Here is an 18,453-nt window from a genome sequence, read left to right as displayed (position 1 = left end):
GTTTCAGAGAGAACTGAGAGCCAGGTCTCCTCTGTGAACATAATAACCCAAGACAGCTGCCTTGAAAGCAATGAGTAAATTGAAACACATAAAAACAAAGCATAAGGTAATTCAAACATCTACTGCTGGCTGTTCAAAGAACTGAGATTTCCAAAGCTGGAAACAAATACTGCAACCCAGAAATATAAGTACATGTTTTCAAGTGTAACACAGGATAACAACATTTTTATTTTTCCATTGCTGACAAATGATGCCCAGAATTTTACTGAAGGTTGAATTAGGCCCTTTTTTTTCCTCCTGAAAAGGAATTTGTCAACAAACAAACCTTAAAGACTGTTACTTCAAAGCAGTCATTTTATTAAGTATGAAGCATTTCACCAGAAGTATAATTAGGAAAAAAAATCATGTAAAACAACTGTATCCCAAGTGGTAATTCTGACAAAACATATTGCATTTGAAAAATCTGCTAAGGGAGCAAATTGTGCAACCACTGCTGCTTAACCATCAGAATAACCATCTCAGAGGTCTGCACTGAAACAAAGATAATTCTCCATTGGATGAACAGAGCTCAGTGAAGTATCAAAGTGTTTAACAATAGTACCATAATGCTCTCTCAAGTATTATTTTCTGACAGAGTTAAAACTATATTAAAAAATTTAGCCCAAGAGATCTGTGGCATAGAACCAGGAATGAAACACATAGCAATTATTGTAAGCCCTTACTACTCAAATTTCTCCTAGGCAAACTAGAAAATTCCATCTGTGTACTGAGGTGCCTCCTGGAACGCTTTTGGCAGACCACATGCATTAAGACAAGGGCTACACAGACACAGACCTCTGAATGCTGTTGACAAGGTAGCCGTTTGCGTATACATTTTTGTGTCTGGCTGTATTCACACTAGTAAATCAGCAAGCAGAAGATGGTAATCATAGAATCGTTAAGGTTGGAAAAGACCTCTAAAATCGTCTACTCCAATTCTCCATCCACCATCGATATTGCCCACTAATCCACATGCCTAAGTACTACATCCACTCTCTCCTTAAGCAGTCTGCAGCACTGAGTGCAGGGCTGAGGCTCAGGCAGAAAAACGTGCAAACCTGGGTTTCACCTGCTCCTGTGGCCCCTTGATGCCAGTGCAGAAATTATAGTCTCATTCAGGATACTACCACAAAAATGAAGTCTTGTCTGTGAAACGGAGTCACAAATCTCTGCCAGACTTTCTTCTAACCTGACTGCTGGCCCCAGCTATGCACTGCAGCAGGTCCTTTGGAGTGGGCAGGAATCGGCTGTATCCAGTAGAGGGCAGCCCCGGCCTCATTTCACAGATAAGCCAGGCAACACCCTGCTACCAAAACATGCTGTGTAAATCCACTATAGGCATACTATCTTGTTTTTCAAAGTATTCATGTAAAAAAAGGAGTGCTCCCTACCTTTGAAAAAAACAAGCCTGAAAGGCTGATGATTTAAAAGAAATCTTGCTTCATAAAAATACATGCTGGACATAATCCCATCTTTAAATCTATGCAACAAAATTATAGTCTTGTAATATTAAAATTTGAAACTAAATAGAACAGCAACAACAAATAGTCCATGAATACAGTTTTCTGTTCTGTACTCGGGTCCTATACTAGTCAGCTACAAAACATATATAGTGGATAAAATGTTTAATGACTACCTATTGGCCATAATATTTAGAGACAGTACAGAAGAACTTATTCCCCCAAATTAATGTGTAAGTTTTTCTAAGGGTGATATTCACAGCTGAAATAGAAAATCTCTTTCCATAAAGGCCATGTTTGGAGTATTGATCTATGCAATCAAAAAACTCTTTTTCTTCATTTTATCTTCTCCTAGGTGAACCAGTTAGACCCGCTTAATATTTATTCCCATGCTATTTGTAAAATCATACAGCTATTAATTTAGATGTTTTTCTCCATTCCAAGATGTATAATCGATAAAACTAGATAGTAACAATGTCTGATCTCAACTGTTTCATCAATTCTACTCATCTTGTAGGACAGGAATTAACCTTTGAAAAACTGCACATGGAAACATTTTCAATCAACATACTGCCTGCTAAGAATAATGCGAAGGCTTCACATTTTGTGCAAAATACGGTAATAATAATTTTTTTGCTCAGAAATTGAATTTGTACAAGCGGCAAGAGATTGCATAAATTCTATAGATATGTAAATATTAAGATAATTGTCAACATGAGATCTTTTACACAAGAACATTAGAACTTCCTTTCTGTGTTTTGATGCTATGCTTAATACTCCTTAAACTATTAACAAAGGAAATAAGTTGTTACTAGTTATTTATAACCTTTCAAACTGAGAATCAACCACACATCAATTAACAACCCCATGTGCTGTTCTAAACAACTGGATTGGATCTCACATATCTTCCAAATGCATGTTTTGGAAAAGCAGGAATATAAGGTAACTGCATTTTACTCTGCAGTTAATTCCACGACACATTACCCAAATCCCTTTTGTCTACTTGAGAAGTAAATCTGTAATCATCCATAAACATCTAACCATCAGCCATGTCTTACAAAAATTCTTATGTGCTCTTCTAGTCCTCCATAGAACATATGATTTTATTTGAACCCAAACTACCATCCAAGAAAAAAAGGCTTTTGGGTTAGCAGCCAGACATTCTTTCAGGTTATTGATGGTGCTGTTCTGTGATTCTTGTGGAACACAGAGACAAACAGCTACAAATGAATCATTTCTCATCCTATTCTTTGGATGATAACTGTTAACAAGCTACCAGATGACGATTTACACATTTGCAGTTGCCAGTAAATCATCATTTTTAATTTTCTTATTGAAAATTATAATAAGTTGTTTTGAAGACAATCTTATTCTAATGTGATCTGCTACAAATAGGTAAACATTGCACATACATCCATTTTTATGATAAGGAAGATGCCTGCACACCATATTCGCCTTTTGACTTTGACAAAAATGATGCAAAGTAGTCTCCAAACGTGTCATGATAGTAACAGTAAGAAATAACACAGATGTCTAATATTCTTACAAAACTAACATTTTTTTAAAAAAGGTAGAAGAACAAAATGTTGAACTAAAATATATTTGAAACATGGTAACATGTGAAGCAGAAATACGCCTTTCTGGTCATATCTCCAAACTCAAAAAATCAAATTACTTTCATTACAGAGAAATCACAAAAATCTTCATGTGATATGATATGACTGGATACAATAAATGTCACTAAAGGAAAATTAAAAGCAGATGTTCATTATATAAGAAGATATTCTATTAGGTTAAGTGCAGCTTGCTGCTCCTGAGCCATCACAGAAATGCACAAAAATCAGTTACATTTAAAAGCAGACTATAGGTACAGAACACCTCTTCAAATCTTTACCAAGATAAATTATTTATTTTCTCTTTCCTAAGAGATTCAATATTCAGAAACACTGAGAAACAATTTGCCTCGCAACTTTTTTGCTTTGATCTTCATCAGGATCCTGTATCTACCAAAGTTTACTCAATCTCTTCAGTTCCTCTTAGTCATTATTTTCACTCCTAAGTTTTCTTGTCTAGCTTGTCAATTCCACTGGTTCTTTTTAAGAATGAAGAGATTTCTCTTTCTGTTTCTATACCCTACAGAAATTCACTGTATTTTAATTGTGCAGGATTGAGATGCACAAACACAGATCTTTTCTCCTGCACAGACCTTGTTTTAGGGAGATATTTTGTCATTTGTCAGTATGAAATAGCAGTTCTATATGGGAATGCTCCCGAAGTAATGAAGCATAACAATGTACGTACCTTATTTTTAACTGGCAGATTACTTTGTGCATTTTGATGATCATTTTGATGATCACAAGTCAATTTAATTGGTACTGCTTTATTTTTCATCTCCAGAAGTTCCTGAATTTCTTTCACTTGCAACTTCAACCTTCTTCTCTCTTCTTCCAAACTTTGCATTTGTGCATCAGGTCTCTCTCTCTTTCCCCATTCAGAGGTATTCTCAAACTGCCATCTTTCCAGCTGGGAAGGATTTGGGGGCAGAGTGGGAGAATGACCAAAAGAGGGAAAGAAAGAAAAGTCTGATAAAATCTGTTTATATAGGATGAAGCTAGCAGCCTCATCTCAAAGCAAGGTGATATCTTAGAATAAGTCTAAGATATAAGCTTTCACAGTAATAAAATCAAGAGCTGCAAAACATGAAAAAAAAGGATAATTTTAACATATAGTTAACTTATATACATATATATATATGAATCTTTTTTAAGAATATTTATTAATTAGATTTTTTTTTAAAAGAGCAAATGGAATAGCATATTCCAGCATTTTGTCTAAGTAAAGTTCTCCCTTAGCAAAAGCAGACATTGACAGCGAGTAACAAAATTTAATCTTTCTCATATCATTTCATTGTATTTTTCATGCCATTGGAATTTTCTTAAACAATGAGCAAAGGCATCCAGGAAAGGATATGCCAGAATAAAAAGCTGAAATTGGCCAGAAAAATAATATTCATTTAGTAGCATGATTCAAAATGGAAGTGAGCATGGAGAGAAACACATCAACCATCCATGAAATGTTTCCTAGAATTCTTAAGAAAATATTTGAATTGCCAAAAGACAAGTGATCTTTTGAAATATATGTATTGTATTAAAAATTATATATAAAATTCAAATATAAATATTTTCTAAATCTCTCTAGTGAGGACAAAAACTATAATTGATGGAAAACGTAAAGCGACGTATATTTTTCCAGATACTTCTCCAGCTACTATTCTAAATATGGTAAACTGGAGTCCCAGAAAGACCGAGCAAAGTAGGAAGAAAGAGAAAATAATGAGGTTTTTTTTTTTCTCCACAACTGTCCTTTACCAATAACGAAAATGAGTAAAAGAAAAACAGTAATTCTTATGATTCACTGTTTCCACATACAAGTTAGAACTCACCATGAGTTTCTCTGTTTGAAAATGAGATCTGTAATACACAAAGATATATGTAATTTGGGCATGGGCACCTCATTAACAAAAGGAATAACGGGAAATCAAAGGCAAAAGAACTCTGAAATTACAAGAGAATACCTATTTAGCAATTAATTAGAGTCAAATCCAAATTCAATTTCTAAGTTCATAAATACAGAGAATGGGTGTCAACTAAAGAGTCGGTTGTCAAAGTGTTATGAACTGAATGGATTATTTTTTAAGACATTTCACCCTACCAGCAAAAGTTACTTCCTCAGACTGTTCCTTCTTATTGTAGATTACTCATTTGAAAAACAAAACAAAATAAAACAAAAAGCCCCTCAACCGCTCTTGAAACCCTGGTCAGTCTTAATGGTAGTATTTGGAGAGAGGTCAAAAGAGTTCTTAAAACTAAAATGGGCCTTTAGTCTAAAATTAGGTACAGTAGCAAAAAAAAAAAAAGAAACATATTCCTTTTATACTCTGCATCATACTAAGAGATAATCTGGGAACTAATTTTGACTTTTCAAACCATTATAATACTCAGCAGCCACAGAACTGTCTTTGTATACACAGCTACAAAATTAGTCACTTGGTTAATGTTGGTTTTGTTTGCTTTTTCCTTTTTTTTCTTTCCCCGTTCTTGGTAAAGAAAGATACAGTAGAGTGAAAAGCCTACATGCTCTACATTTATGCCATCTCAGTCTTTAGTACTACCTAAATAAATTCTCTAGAATGTGATAAGCTTCTGCAGTAAAATTAAACAGGGAATCAGGGATTGAACTTTTTTTCCATATGATCTTTCCAAAAGTGACAGAAGGAGCCTAAGATGTTAACTCCAACTCTAAACAGAACGTTAGATGCCCACATCCGTAAACTCTATCCAAAAAATCTGCATACAGTAACTGCAAAATAAAACATCACATAGATCTATTTACCATCAAATTATTTTTCCTTCACATTGTTCTGATTTATAGTGTTCAACTACTGTTTAGTGGACTACAATCACATATATTGTATTTTTGTTTTTTAAAAAAAAAATCTCAGGTATAATGTCTTTAAAGTACCCATGAAAGATTTGGAACACAAGAAAGACCTAAGTTTCTTCAAAGCATCTGCCAAAAGATACAAATTCTAAGCCTCAAAGTTCACCTTTTCACAATGATGATGCTAATCAATACCAATTCATTTTTGGCTGGCTTCACGTAGAGAGAAATCACAAAGCCATCCAAGGTTGAATTTCAGTCAAGTAATTAAGCACAAGATGACAACTAAGCCGAGAGGTGATGTCAAAGATAAATTTACTTATCTCTGTGTGTAAAAACTGAATTCATTGCAGCCAGGATGTCTAGAATCTCATGTCTATAATAATAATTTTTGACATTCAATGTATTAGATATACAAAGATCTCTAGAAAAAAGTCACAAAATGATTTTGTTTATATATCTTTCATAGACAAGATTGGTACTGTTTATTTTAATATAAATAATTGCTGAGCAAAGTATTGGAGCTCACATTTTCTTAAATATTATATTAGCATATTTTCTGAGCGTCAGTAGTTAACATTTGTTTGTTGTTCACTAGAATTTTCCCAAACTATATGCTTATTCCAAACAGCATTTTTCATATAAAGCTCTCCAAAAAGGTACTTGCTCTCTCATTTATCTTTGGTAAATAAAGTGCAAAAATATCAGGTGCCAGATATCAATTTTCAGATTTCAGCTTGGACCACCATCTTCACAAAGTCATCACATGTGACTTTTCTCTGTCTCAATTAAAAAGATAACTTTCTCATGAGAATTTATCTCTGACACATTCACCATGCATTCCTAATTCCACTCAGGACCCAAGTCCTGCATTACAGCACACTCGACCTGCAGCTCCAGGAGTTCAGCTTGCAGCATCGAAGGCCAATTAGCTGATGTGAACTATAAAGAGCAGGAAGAAGACTCAGCAGAAGAAGTTTACTGACACTTCAATGTTGTTTTTAAATTAACTCTTTCCCTTTCAGTCCCTGCCTGAGGAATGCCTGATTCTGTCTTCATGGCCCATTGATCCAGAGCTGCACCCCATCCTTGACCCATGACCTACACCAGCCCTAGTTGCTGTGGGCTTATTTAATGTTATGGACCCAGCCCTGGTTACCAACACCAGGCTCATTCAGCTTTCCTGGGCCAGGTAGTGTGGGACTGGGTCCTGGCCTGTACCAGGCCTGCCTCAACCTTCTGCTCCTGGCTGTCCTTCATGTAGGATGCAACCTGCCACCCACTCCCTGAAATCACCCAAACCTTCCTGTCATTCATAACAAAAAAGCAAAGAGGTGGTTCAACCCTTGAGTAAAGTGCCTAACAGCTTGTGTTAAGAGAGGAAAAACTAGGAAAATAAATTTCAGAGACAGTCTAGATTGGTCCTTATTGTTTCACTAAAACCAAATGTTTTGACAATATTTGAAAATAATCACAAGTATAATTTTCCCAAATAGAAACAAATAAGACAGTGAAATCATTTACTCAAACTTTTTTTTGGTTTTTTGAAAACCTATATGTACATATTTACAGTTAAAACAATGGCAGAAGAAATTTATGTGAATGTAATATATGTAGGCTGCAGGAAACTCAGGTCATGATAACTCTAACTTAGGATACTTCTGGCCTGCAGAATAACAAGTAGAATTAAAGACATAAGTCCATATTTGCAGAAATGAGATGCAAAATAAAAATATTTGCTACTCGATAATTTTCCAGTGAGGTGCATGAGTCCAGTTTTATCTCTCCTTTTTTTTACTCAAGTCATATTTTCAAAACAATTTTAATAACTGCAGCAGTATTGGTATTGAATGTGTGAGAAATATTTCCTATGCAAGTTCAACTACTTGAAGGAGACTAAAGCTAAGCAAAAGGATCAGGTCTGTAATGTTAGGAAGAACAAGAAAAATTTGTATTTCATGATCCCTCTCATAGCATACTTTGCTAAAAGTCTTGCAAAATTGTTATGAAGTTTCAGAATGCATTCAAGTCTGCTCAGCCCACTTTCAGATACTGTAAAAAGGATCTTTTTATAACTTCCTGCTGTAGCTTCTGGAAAAGATTAAATGCAATAACTAACAGCAGCGTTAGATATTAACTCAGATTTTTGAGAACAAATCCTCATTAAAATAAAGTAAAACAAAATAAAACCAAACCAAAAAAACTTCAGGAATCTGATTCCCTCTAGAAACAAGATTTGGGATGTTTGTTCTTTAACTGAAAAAACTCACCAACTTCATTTTCCAATTACAAGTCTTTACAGAAAATAAGTTTTTCACTAAAACAGAAGAAAACAAGTAACAATATGCTGATGAGCTCTGCACACAGACTCAAAACTGCTCCAAGAGACCTAATCCCCCTCACTGAATTTAATATTACTACCTCCCCACACATTATGGAACTGTATGATCTACTCCTTTCTGCATTGTTTCAAAAGACTGAAAATCACCTAATCCACTGCACAAGTAGCTTGTGCAGACTCACTTTTCTTTCCACTGCACAGCCAAAGACAGTTACAGTGAGACCAATACAGGAAGATGGGAGAGCATCTAGAGGAACTTTTCTCAGTAAGGAAGGTAAGCCAAATGCTACTGAAAAATGAAATTACTGAAAAATGCAATGAAAGGCAAACGCTCAAGAAACATTAACTGTTTTGAAACTACAGAATAAAATTTCATTGAATATGCATCTGTACATAACATATGTATGAATATGTGCACACACACACGCACAGACATCTATATTTCAATAAGGAGAACTTTGGAAAATAAGTATTTCAAATATAAAGAACAGAGATCCTGACAAAACAAACAAAACAAAACAAACAAACAAACAAAAAACAAAAACAGACAGAAACAGGAACTCCTCCTGATATGGTTAAATTAAAGAAAAAGTTCTTAAAGCTATACTTTTGTTTAAAGCAATATAAGAGTTCTTGAGGTTTAAAGACTTCCACTGAAGATTTTTCTCTTTCCTTTAAGGAGGATAGAGTAGGATGGAGGGCAATGCCTACCCATTTTATAATGGGTATAATGATAACAAATACAGGATGAGGAAGAAGAAATGTAAAAGTTTGGATGTGATTTCAAGTGGAAAGTGGAAAACTCCACACACAAATCTTCCCAGGAAGTTTAAAAAAAATACAGTATTTGGGTTTTTTTTTTTGTTTGTTTGTTTTCTTTTTGTTTTTAGCACATGGTTTTGTTATTTTCTGTAAGACTTGGAAAAGCGAGGAAGGTATTTTAGATGCTTCAGGCTGTCAAAAGAAAGTATTTAAAACAAAAATGGACAGAAGACAAGCATTATGGCTAGGAGCTATGGTTTTGATTTTATCTGGTATGGACTCACAGTGAGATCAGAAACAGAAAATGTTGGTTCAACAAGAAATCCTCTGTGGTGCTTTTTAATAACAGCATTTTCTGACAAATATTCTCCAGGCATCAGTGCAAAAAAAGAAACCAAACATTTCCTCACAAGATACTTCACATTACATGCAAAATCTTTTTCCCAACAGAACTGGTTAACAACAGAACATTTTCATTTATCTATTTAAAGTCTAAGCCTTGCTCATCCAGACTGAAACATCAACTTCTAATACTATCTGCCTGCCTACTTATAATCGATAGGCAAGATGAATATGACCTATAGACCCGTGACCCAAAGAAACATGAATTACTGTTTAATAAAAAAAAATTGCCTGTAGTATCACTCAAATATCTGGACAGTATCTGCTGTCAGACCTTGGTAATCCCAATCCTTCTCTCCTTGTGCGTCTTTCTGCCTTGGCTATGAGCTTACCTAATCCCTGTGGACTTCTCTGGTGATAACCATGCTGGTGGCTGGCCTGGCAGCAGCTGCAGAGATGGCTCTGCTCTTCTTAGATTCTGAGGCACTGTGCCCCTTGTGCACTCCCTCACAGAGCAGCCTGCCCTTTCTGAACCCTAGCAGTTCTCTAACGAGACCCCCGGAAATTTTCCATATCTTGGCAGAATTTCATATTCTGAAAATTAGTAGGAAAAAAAATTTAAAAAAATTGCCTTTTAGTTGCAATTTCCTATTTTCATATATTTTAATTTACAATTGAATTCTGAACTCTAAATTAAAAAAAAAAAGAATTAAAGTGAGATAACTAATCAAAATCTAAATTTATGTGGGCAAGTTGATAAGAATATGGTAGCATTAAAATCTGCCTTCCTAAAATCACCTGTGAAATACTTCTGTCACTGAACATTCATTATCTGTTAACATATGAAGTTTTACTTTCTATTTTATTATTCACAACTTTTTCCAGCTTCACATTTTCCAGCAATAGCAAGCAGCTCTTCCTTATTTCTCCCTGAGGCTCTTGGAACTCCACACCACTTGACTTAATTTTGTGTTCTATATGCTGAACTGCATTCTTTATTAGAGTAATACCACTTCTAATCTGTGGTACCAACATATTTCTTCCTAAACAGAACAGAATTATTCTCTCTGGGAATTATTTTCAATTTAATTTTCTGGAGGGAAATTCTTATTTTTTGCAGGTAGACTGCTATCAGCACAGTCATCTTTTTCCCACATGGAAAAAATTATGAAGCAAAGGGAAAAAAAATCTGAATTAGAAACAAAATTTTAAAAAAAAATCAACAGGTATTTTTATAAATTTTGAAGGAAATCTATCAAAAATTCCAGTTGCTAAAACTACTCCAATTCAAAAAGATTCAAGAAGAATTAAAACATTATATTATTTTTGATGACACATTATATTTGATGTCCTATTTATTTGACTTAAGAAAAAAGATTCCTCTGAGTATGGCAGCAGTGATGCAGTACGATTCAAATATCTTTTGCTATGTACATCAATACTGGCATTCAGCTTATATGGGAGCTCAAAACTATTTTGTTTCTAAATTACATACAGACTATGCAAGTAGAGCTATCTACATTGTTTCTTCTTTGATTTTATACAACTATTTCTTGATCAGTATATATTTTGGAATGTGTTTACAGTATAGGATACATGCAGTCACTTTAATAGAAGACTTCATACCTCCAAAGCATGGCAAAACTTTTGTTCTATAGCATAGCTGTGGAGTTTCTGAACACAGCTGTTTCCTAGCAAATCCCTCCCACAGTAGAGCTTTAATGTTCTTATTTGAAGATAGGAACTTGTCTGAAAAGCTAATAATTAAAAAAGATCTGAACTCTAATCTATTAAAAATTGCCTTATGTACTGACTCTTCCATTTATAATAAATATTTTTGTTCAAAAATGCTTTTAGAAAATTCTTGTTAAGTAATACATATAGAGGTTATTAAAAACATTTTTCCAGTTGAAAAAAGCTGTTTCAGAATGTGGATTCTAATATCAACAAATTCTACCCCTTATTTTTCTACTAATAGATTTTTTCTATTAATATTTTTCTATTAATTTTCCTTAGATGACTACAGTGCCATTCCACTGCATACCTTTCCTTCAGAAACATGTAAGAAGACAGATTTCACATGAGGAAGATGCTCCTGTCCAAGTGGATAGGAAATACTTTACTTTGTCCTGCAATACAACTATTTTGGTGCCTTTTATTTCTTTTGAGATTGCTACTCCTGGAAGACCATAAGAGCTTGGTGGCAACTGCAAAGGCTCTTGATTCTGAAAGGATTCACACCTGCTTACAAGCTCAGCACTACTGTGCACAGGTGCAGTGGCAAGAAAAATCATTACTCACAGTGTAACGAGGCAGTTTTTAATGAATACTTACAGTATGTGAGTCTGTTTATATAACTTTTTTGCTTGTCATCTTAAAAAAGTAATCAAATACTACTAGAATGAATAGCCCCTTACCACAGGAAAGGTAAGACAAATGTTATTTCCCTTTTTATTTGACAAGTCCCTGGATATGTAGTATAGGAAAAAAAAAATTATTCTGCTTTATTTCTTGTTGTAAGCAAATCTGCCAAGAACTCTAGTTAGTCCATCAGAAACTATACTGATAAATGAGAAATGTTATCGTGCCTGACAATATCTTGAGGCAGAAAGACCTGCAACAAACTGAACTTTTAATGAATGTTTATATTCATAACAGCACATTTATCTGAGCCCCAGCATGTTTAGTAATCAAATATTTCTTCCAGTACTACTCAACTGTTTAAGTCTGCAGAAATCTGATATTATTACACTATTTTGACACTATGTTGACATTAAAGAAAAGTTGCTGATTTATTGACACTTATTTTCATCCTTCCCATTTACTCACAGACAAAATACTTCTGGGTGTATAGCTGACTTACTGAAAGAGTGATCTTTGCAGAAATATATGATGTTCTTCATACAGGGATAAAAATATATAGGCTGAAACTTTATAACAATCATGGAATAACATTCAAAGAAGTATAAATACATTTGAGAAACAAAAATGCTTAGAGTGTGCTGGGGGAATTGCTCTTCACATCATAGATCTTTCCATCCATGTTGATTTGTCATTGCTTTTATCATTTTCTTTTAAATACAATTTATATTGACTTCATATTATGTTAAGTAAACACAATAATAGAAAAACTAGAAACTGTATTCACTTTACATAATCTTTAATGCAGCTTTTGCAGTCTGCAGTAAGATGCATTAGCATAAAGGACAAAAAAGATAGGATTATCTGGATGCCATTTGCTACATTCATCTCTCAAGTATGTCATCTGTGTTGATCATTATGTATCTGGTGGATAGCAAAGAATTCACATGATGATGTTTAAAATCATCCTGCTGATTTCAGGACAATCTACTGTGCAATCAAAAGAACACTTTTTTTTTTAATTATTATTATTTTCTTTTTTTCACTGAGTTTCAGAGAGAATTATCTATTATGTCTCTCCAAAAATCTAGCCACCAATCATCTGAAAAACTTGAGAATAACTACTTTGACCTCTCTAAACTTTTGGAATCAGTAACAAAACAATCGAAACATAATGTGCTATTTTTTTACTGTCCTTTATCTTATTTTGAGCATAAGAAAAATATTTACATTTTTCATGTGGAAATAAAAATAAGGAAGTTGATAAGGAAATGAAACATCCATATGCTTTGATCATCTGGGTTACTAATTTCAAAAATATGTAGTTCAAGATGCAAACGTCATTCCCAGTATTTCCTAAGAATACTTGACATTTTTCCTGTCAAAAAGGTCTATTACAGTAGAGAGAAGTCACAGAACTGAATCCTAGGCCACTTGTCTCTAAGAAAGAACATTTTACTACCATGAAAGCTAATGCAACTTCTTTCTAAATAAAAATTTAATTAGCAAAACTAATAAAAATAAATTTAAACATAACCATTTCCATACACTTTGCAAAACAAAATACAATATCAGTTTATCCCAGTGTTCACTTTTGGTGCAGTTCTGTTTCATATTTTTTACTATAAATATTTCAATATTTAATCACCATTCCTGCTTGGAGAGCTCTCAGATTGCATACATATTTGCTGTCAAAATGTAGCAGACTATATATGTGCATACATCAAAATAAAATATTTGAGTAAGAACTTTTCCTAAATTTTATCATTAATATTGATGCTGATTGAAATAGTCAGTGCATTTAGTAAGTAAATATAGCTGACTGAAGTTGAGAGTATTCAGTTAAGTCTCTCCTTCAGTTACTGGTCACTTGGTCAGTGATCATCTGAGGAATCTCTGCACAGCTGCAGGACTAACTGTCCCTTTACTACTTTCTTTTTTCTTTTTTTTTTTCTTTTTTTACTTTTATCAAACTCTCAGACCTCAACAGAGATTCAGAAGAAGGATGCAACTCTACAAGCCTCAGGCTGTAAGGAGTCCTTGGGTCCTCTCACTGGGGCACACATTCTCAGAGGCTGCAGGATGTGTGCAATCATTGAGGGGTTGTGCTTCCATTTGGAGGAGCTTTGGGGAAGAGGCTACCACACTGTGCAGCATTAAAGAGGATGATAAAGAAACGGATCAGATCTTCCCTGGGACCCCAAGGGGAGGTTGGAGGAGCAGGAAAACCTAAAAACTTGGAAGAGTGTAAGAAGCCAGAAACAAAAAGGAAAGTAGGCAGCAGGAAGCCTGCAAGGTCTTTCAGCTTATTCAATATTGACTACTTTGTGACAGGTGACAGGAAGAGGGGAAATGGCCTTAATTTGCACAAGGGTAAGTTTAAGTTGGATAACAGGAAAAACTTCTCTGCAGAAAGGCTTATTAAGCACTGGAATAGGCTTCCCAGGGAGGAGTTTGAGTCACAGATTTGTTTAAAATCCATTGCTAAATCAGGGACATGATTGTTAGAGCTCGTTATTGTTAGGGTAGTATGGTTAGGTCGTGGTTGGTCTCAATGATCTTTAAGGCCTTTTCCAACCCAAGCAATTCTATGATTCTATGATTCATACTAGCCACTTCTAAAGGCTTCCCAACTCCTTTAAATTGTTCAAAAGCCGTACACTTCTAATTCCACTTTGAGTATGCACACAAATCTGAAGACACTTATTCTCAGAGGAGTTCATGATAGCAGAAATCAAAGTTGAAGTCTCATTCTCACTGGAAGAAAAGCGTACACACTCAAGACAATACTTACACAAATGTGAATAGAAAATATTTCCAACAGAATTCAGTAAATCTGCACTCATAAGTTTCATATTAGCCATTCTTTAACATCTTTTGACATGAAGGATATTTTTTGAATAATGACAAAAAAATCTCAGATTCAAGTGCTTCCTGTAATTGGAGACTGAATCTAGACTCCTATGGATTTATGGGACATCTACAGCATCTTTCTGTAGAATCTTCAGTAATGCACATTCTTCAAATAATCATTTTAATTTTTGTTCTACTTAGCAAAATATCAATGATTAGATAAGCACAATAAGCATGATTTCATATAAAAATGGCATGCATAACATGCTCATTTGCTATATTACTACATGCATTGATATCTGAGATGGTTTTAATGACTTAATTCTCAAACTGCATTTCATTTTTTGCCTAAAGCAGAATATAATAATTATAGCTTCAACCAAGAATAATCTAAACGTACCAAAAAAGAAAGCGAGTAATCTAAAAGCAGCCATTTAGATAATTTTGAATTGTTCGATAATCTCATTCGAGAAAGGAATTCACATTTCAGCTAATCCCTTTGGAGAATATAGCTTGAAATTCACGAAGAATGCAAACAAAACACTCAAAGTTTGACAATCCATCAGTCGTATGGAGAATCAAAATGTTGATGCAATACCATATGCATGGTTACTTTTTCTACTATTTATGTAGAGGTGGAAATTTAATTAAAGGAGTACACAAGTAAATCTCCCATATTAGCAATCCACTGGTCCATGAAAGTTATCTGTAATTAATTTAATTTAAAAGAAATCATACTTTAATTTGTTGCGTTTCACTACTAAGCAAAGGGAAGTTAGAACTCCTGACATTCAGGACACAAACATGTTTTGTTGCTTGCTTTCTTAGCAAACAGCATCATGCTTTTCTTGCAGTTGATTGGATTGTGACAGAACACAATGGGGGTAACGGCACTAATAGATTGAGCAAACTGTGTTAAAATCTAAGTAAATGGCAAAGATTGTTTTAGGCATAGGGATTACAGCAATTACTTCTCATAATTTAATTTTATATCTCAATTGGGTATCTGCTTTGTAGCATTCTGAACCAAAACAAGAACTTTCATCCTTTAACTTGCCTCAGTGACATCTTAGCTTTATTTAAAAAAATAAAAATAAAAAACCCTGTGCACTCACTCCCCAGTGTGCTTAAATGTTCAATATAGATACTTTGGTTTACATTTCAAAAGAAAATATGGCAGGGCTATGCTGAGAAGATTTTTTTATTACGTGAAATATTTTATTAAACTGTGCTTATTTCCTTTTCATCTAGTGTTAGAAATGCAAGCTGAAATTTTCCAGTTTATGATTTTTAATGACCAGAAGTTACTGTTCCTATTGCTGTTACCAGGGGAAAGAGGATGAAAGGAGGAGGTTTTTTTTTCTCTCTCCAAATCTAATGGTGCAATCTTCTCCCTAAAATAAGGAGGAACACAGACTACCCTCTTGGAAAGCTGAGACTGACTAATACGAATCTTTCCCACTGTCAAGACGAAGAACAGACTTGCCAGTTTACATTGCTCATGTATAGAAATACATATACAGGATGTTCTGTTTGCATAAATAAGCTTCTTTTCTCTGCAAAAGGTTGAATGATTATATCATTAGTCTCAATCCTCAGAGCGCCGAAAATTTACCTATAATTTACTAAAAATAATTAACAACATAAGGATTTTTACAGAGAAACAGCACACAAACTTAATTTTGTTCCAGATTATATCAGACTGCAGCCTGCCTTTGTTTCAAGTTCTAATCTATTTCTGTGTATTAATCATTATTTATTTTTTAATAAATTCATGGACCATTCTAATGTTCTAACTGTAAAAGGAAGAAGGTAATTCTTAATAATAATTAAGAAAAAGTGATTTGCCACAGGAAGTGGAATGTAGGCATGTAGAAAATTACCTGAGAACAGTAAACTGTACAATACCTCCCTCTCTCACTCCGAAAATTTCATTGGCCACATAAAAGGTCACTGAAGCAATGCCACCCTTTTTTCAACTGCTTTCTAAGCTTATCTTCCATCCTGACTTTTTATTGCTATATTGAGCCAAACGTATAGATAAATTTCCTGGGCTGTATCAGTGCAATGTGCTGCAGATCAGAAAAACATTGTTCAACCCAGCTAAAGAGCAATTAGCTCTACATTATAAAACATGCAATAAGAATGTTAACTGGTAGACAGGAAAACACAAAACTGTTACAGTTTACATTTTTCAGTGTACCTGTTAATAAATTATAGCAAGAATACATAAAAATGATGGCAACAGTAAAAGCACTCTACAAAGTTATTGTAAATCAGAAATTATACAAGATCATCTTCCTACAAATGATAAATACTGCTGACTTTTCAGATTAATAGCTAAGTGGAGTTGGGAATAGGAATGTATGCTGTAATTGTAGATCTCTAAAAATAAAAACTAGCTCAGTGTAGTTGACATCTTACCTTCACACACTGATTAATCTTCAGTAGTTCATTACTGCATTGGTTTTTTTTAGTAATAATACTTAGCACATAGAACATAAACTCAAACAAACATACAAACAAACAACACCTGCATATACAAAACAAATAGCCAAGTCAGTAAAAGTAATTTCACAGAATCACAGAATATCAGGGACTGGAAGGGACCTTGAAAGACCATCTAGTCCAATCCCCCTGCCAGAGCAGGAACATCTAGATCAGGTCACACAGGAACGCATCCAGGCAGGTTTTGAATGTCTCTAGAGAAGGAAACCCCATCACCTCTCTGGGCAGCCATGTTCCAGTGTTCTGTCACCCTCACTGTAAAGAAGTTTTTTCTCATATTTATGGGGAACCTCCTGTGTTTCAACTTGCACCCATTTCCCCTTGTCCAATCATTGGATGTCACTGAGAAGAGCATGGCTCTATCCTCATGACACCCTTTCTGTATTTATAAACATTAAGGAGGTCACACCTCAGTCTCTTCTTCTCCAAACTAAAGAGACCCAGTTCTCTCAGCCTTATCTTGTATGGGAGATGCTCCACTCCCTTAATAATTTTTTATGGCTCTGCTCTGGACTCTCTCAAGTAGTTCGTTGTCCTTGAACCGAGGGGCCCAGAACTAGACACAATATTCCAGATGTGGTCTCACCAGGGCAGAGTAGGGAGAAGAGAACCCGCTTGACCTACTAACCACACCCCTCACTACCTACAATATTAAGAGAAAAAAATGCACATATTTGAAGTCATTTTTTCTCTACTGTTATCAAAATGCCAGTCAGATGTGTGCATCATCCTATTTCCAGGAAATAGGATTTGAAAACCACTCTAGTATCTCCAACAAATGAACAACAGAGCCCAATAGGGAACACACCAAATTCTAGATTAACTTCAAAACTAACATTATCTTACCACAGGTAAATTAAATGTATTGTTTCCACCTCATACAGTCATTTGAGATAAAAAAAATAACTCAGACACTGCTTTCAGAAAATTTCCTAAAGATATTTTAAAATTCTGCCTTGAGAATTCTGATATCCAACTTCGTATAGATTCCTTTAGTTATTTGAAAAGACTACTGGTTATTCTGTAGGATATAAACCCCTCAGAAATTTTATTCTTGGGCCATCATTTTACTCCTATGATAGCCATGCATCATAAGCAATATTTCTGTTCATCTTAGATGAGAAGTGTTCAGAACAGTTCATGGTAGCTAGCATAGTCATTTGACATATTGTTTCATATTCCATAATTACAGTGTTTTCTGCAGGACCCAGCTGACAAGGAGAATGAATCCTGGGGGTCAGGCAAAAAATAAGAGATAGAACAGGTACTATACATATCTAAATTTATTGTAAGATTATCAGAGAAATGCTGTTTCTTCTTCACTGTTGTACTAACTGACTGAAAACA

General features: G+C 34.4%; 1 protein-coding gene across 6 annotated transcripts in view; it reads right to left on the bottom strand.

Annotated features, from left to right (window-relative positions):
- Positions 1-18,453, bottom strand: part of CCDC102B (coiled-coil domain containing 102B) — a 120,978-nt gene that overhangs the window by 68,424 nt on the left and 34,101 nt on the right. For 5 of the 6 annotated variants that reach the window (XM_048939734.1, XM_048939735.1, XM_048939732.1 and 2 more), the window contains exon 5: positions 3,801-4,022. The exons of the other annotated variant lie outside the window; for it this stretch is intronic. In XM_048939734.1, coding sequence (XP_048795691.1) covers positions 3,801-4,022 — 222 coding nt within the window. The remainder of the gene's footprint in view (positions 1-3,800; positions 4,023-18,453) is intronic. 6 annotated transcript variants of the gene reach the window in all.

Source organism: Lagopus muta, chromosome 3 (assembly GCF_023343835.1).
Source record: "Lagopus muta isolate bLagMut1 chromosome 3, bLagMut1 primary, whole genome shotgun sequence".
NCBI classification, from domain to species: domain Eukaryota; kingdom Metazoa; phylum Chordata; class Aves; order Galliformes; family Phasianidae; genus Lagopus; species Lagopus muta.
This window is presented reverse-complemented; position numbering and strand designations above follow the sequence as displayed.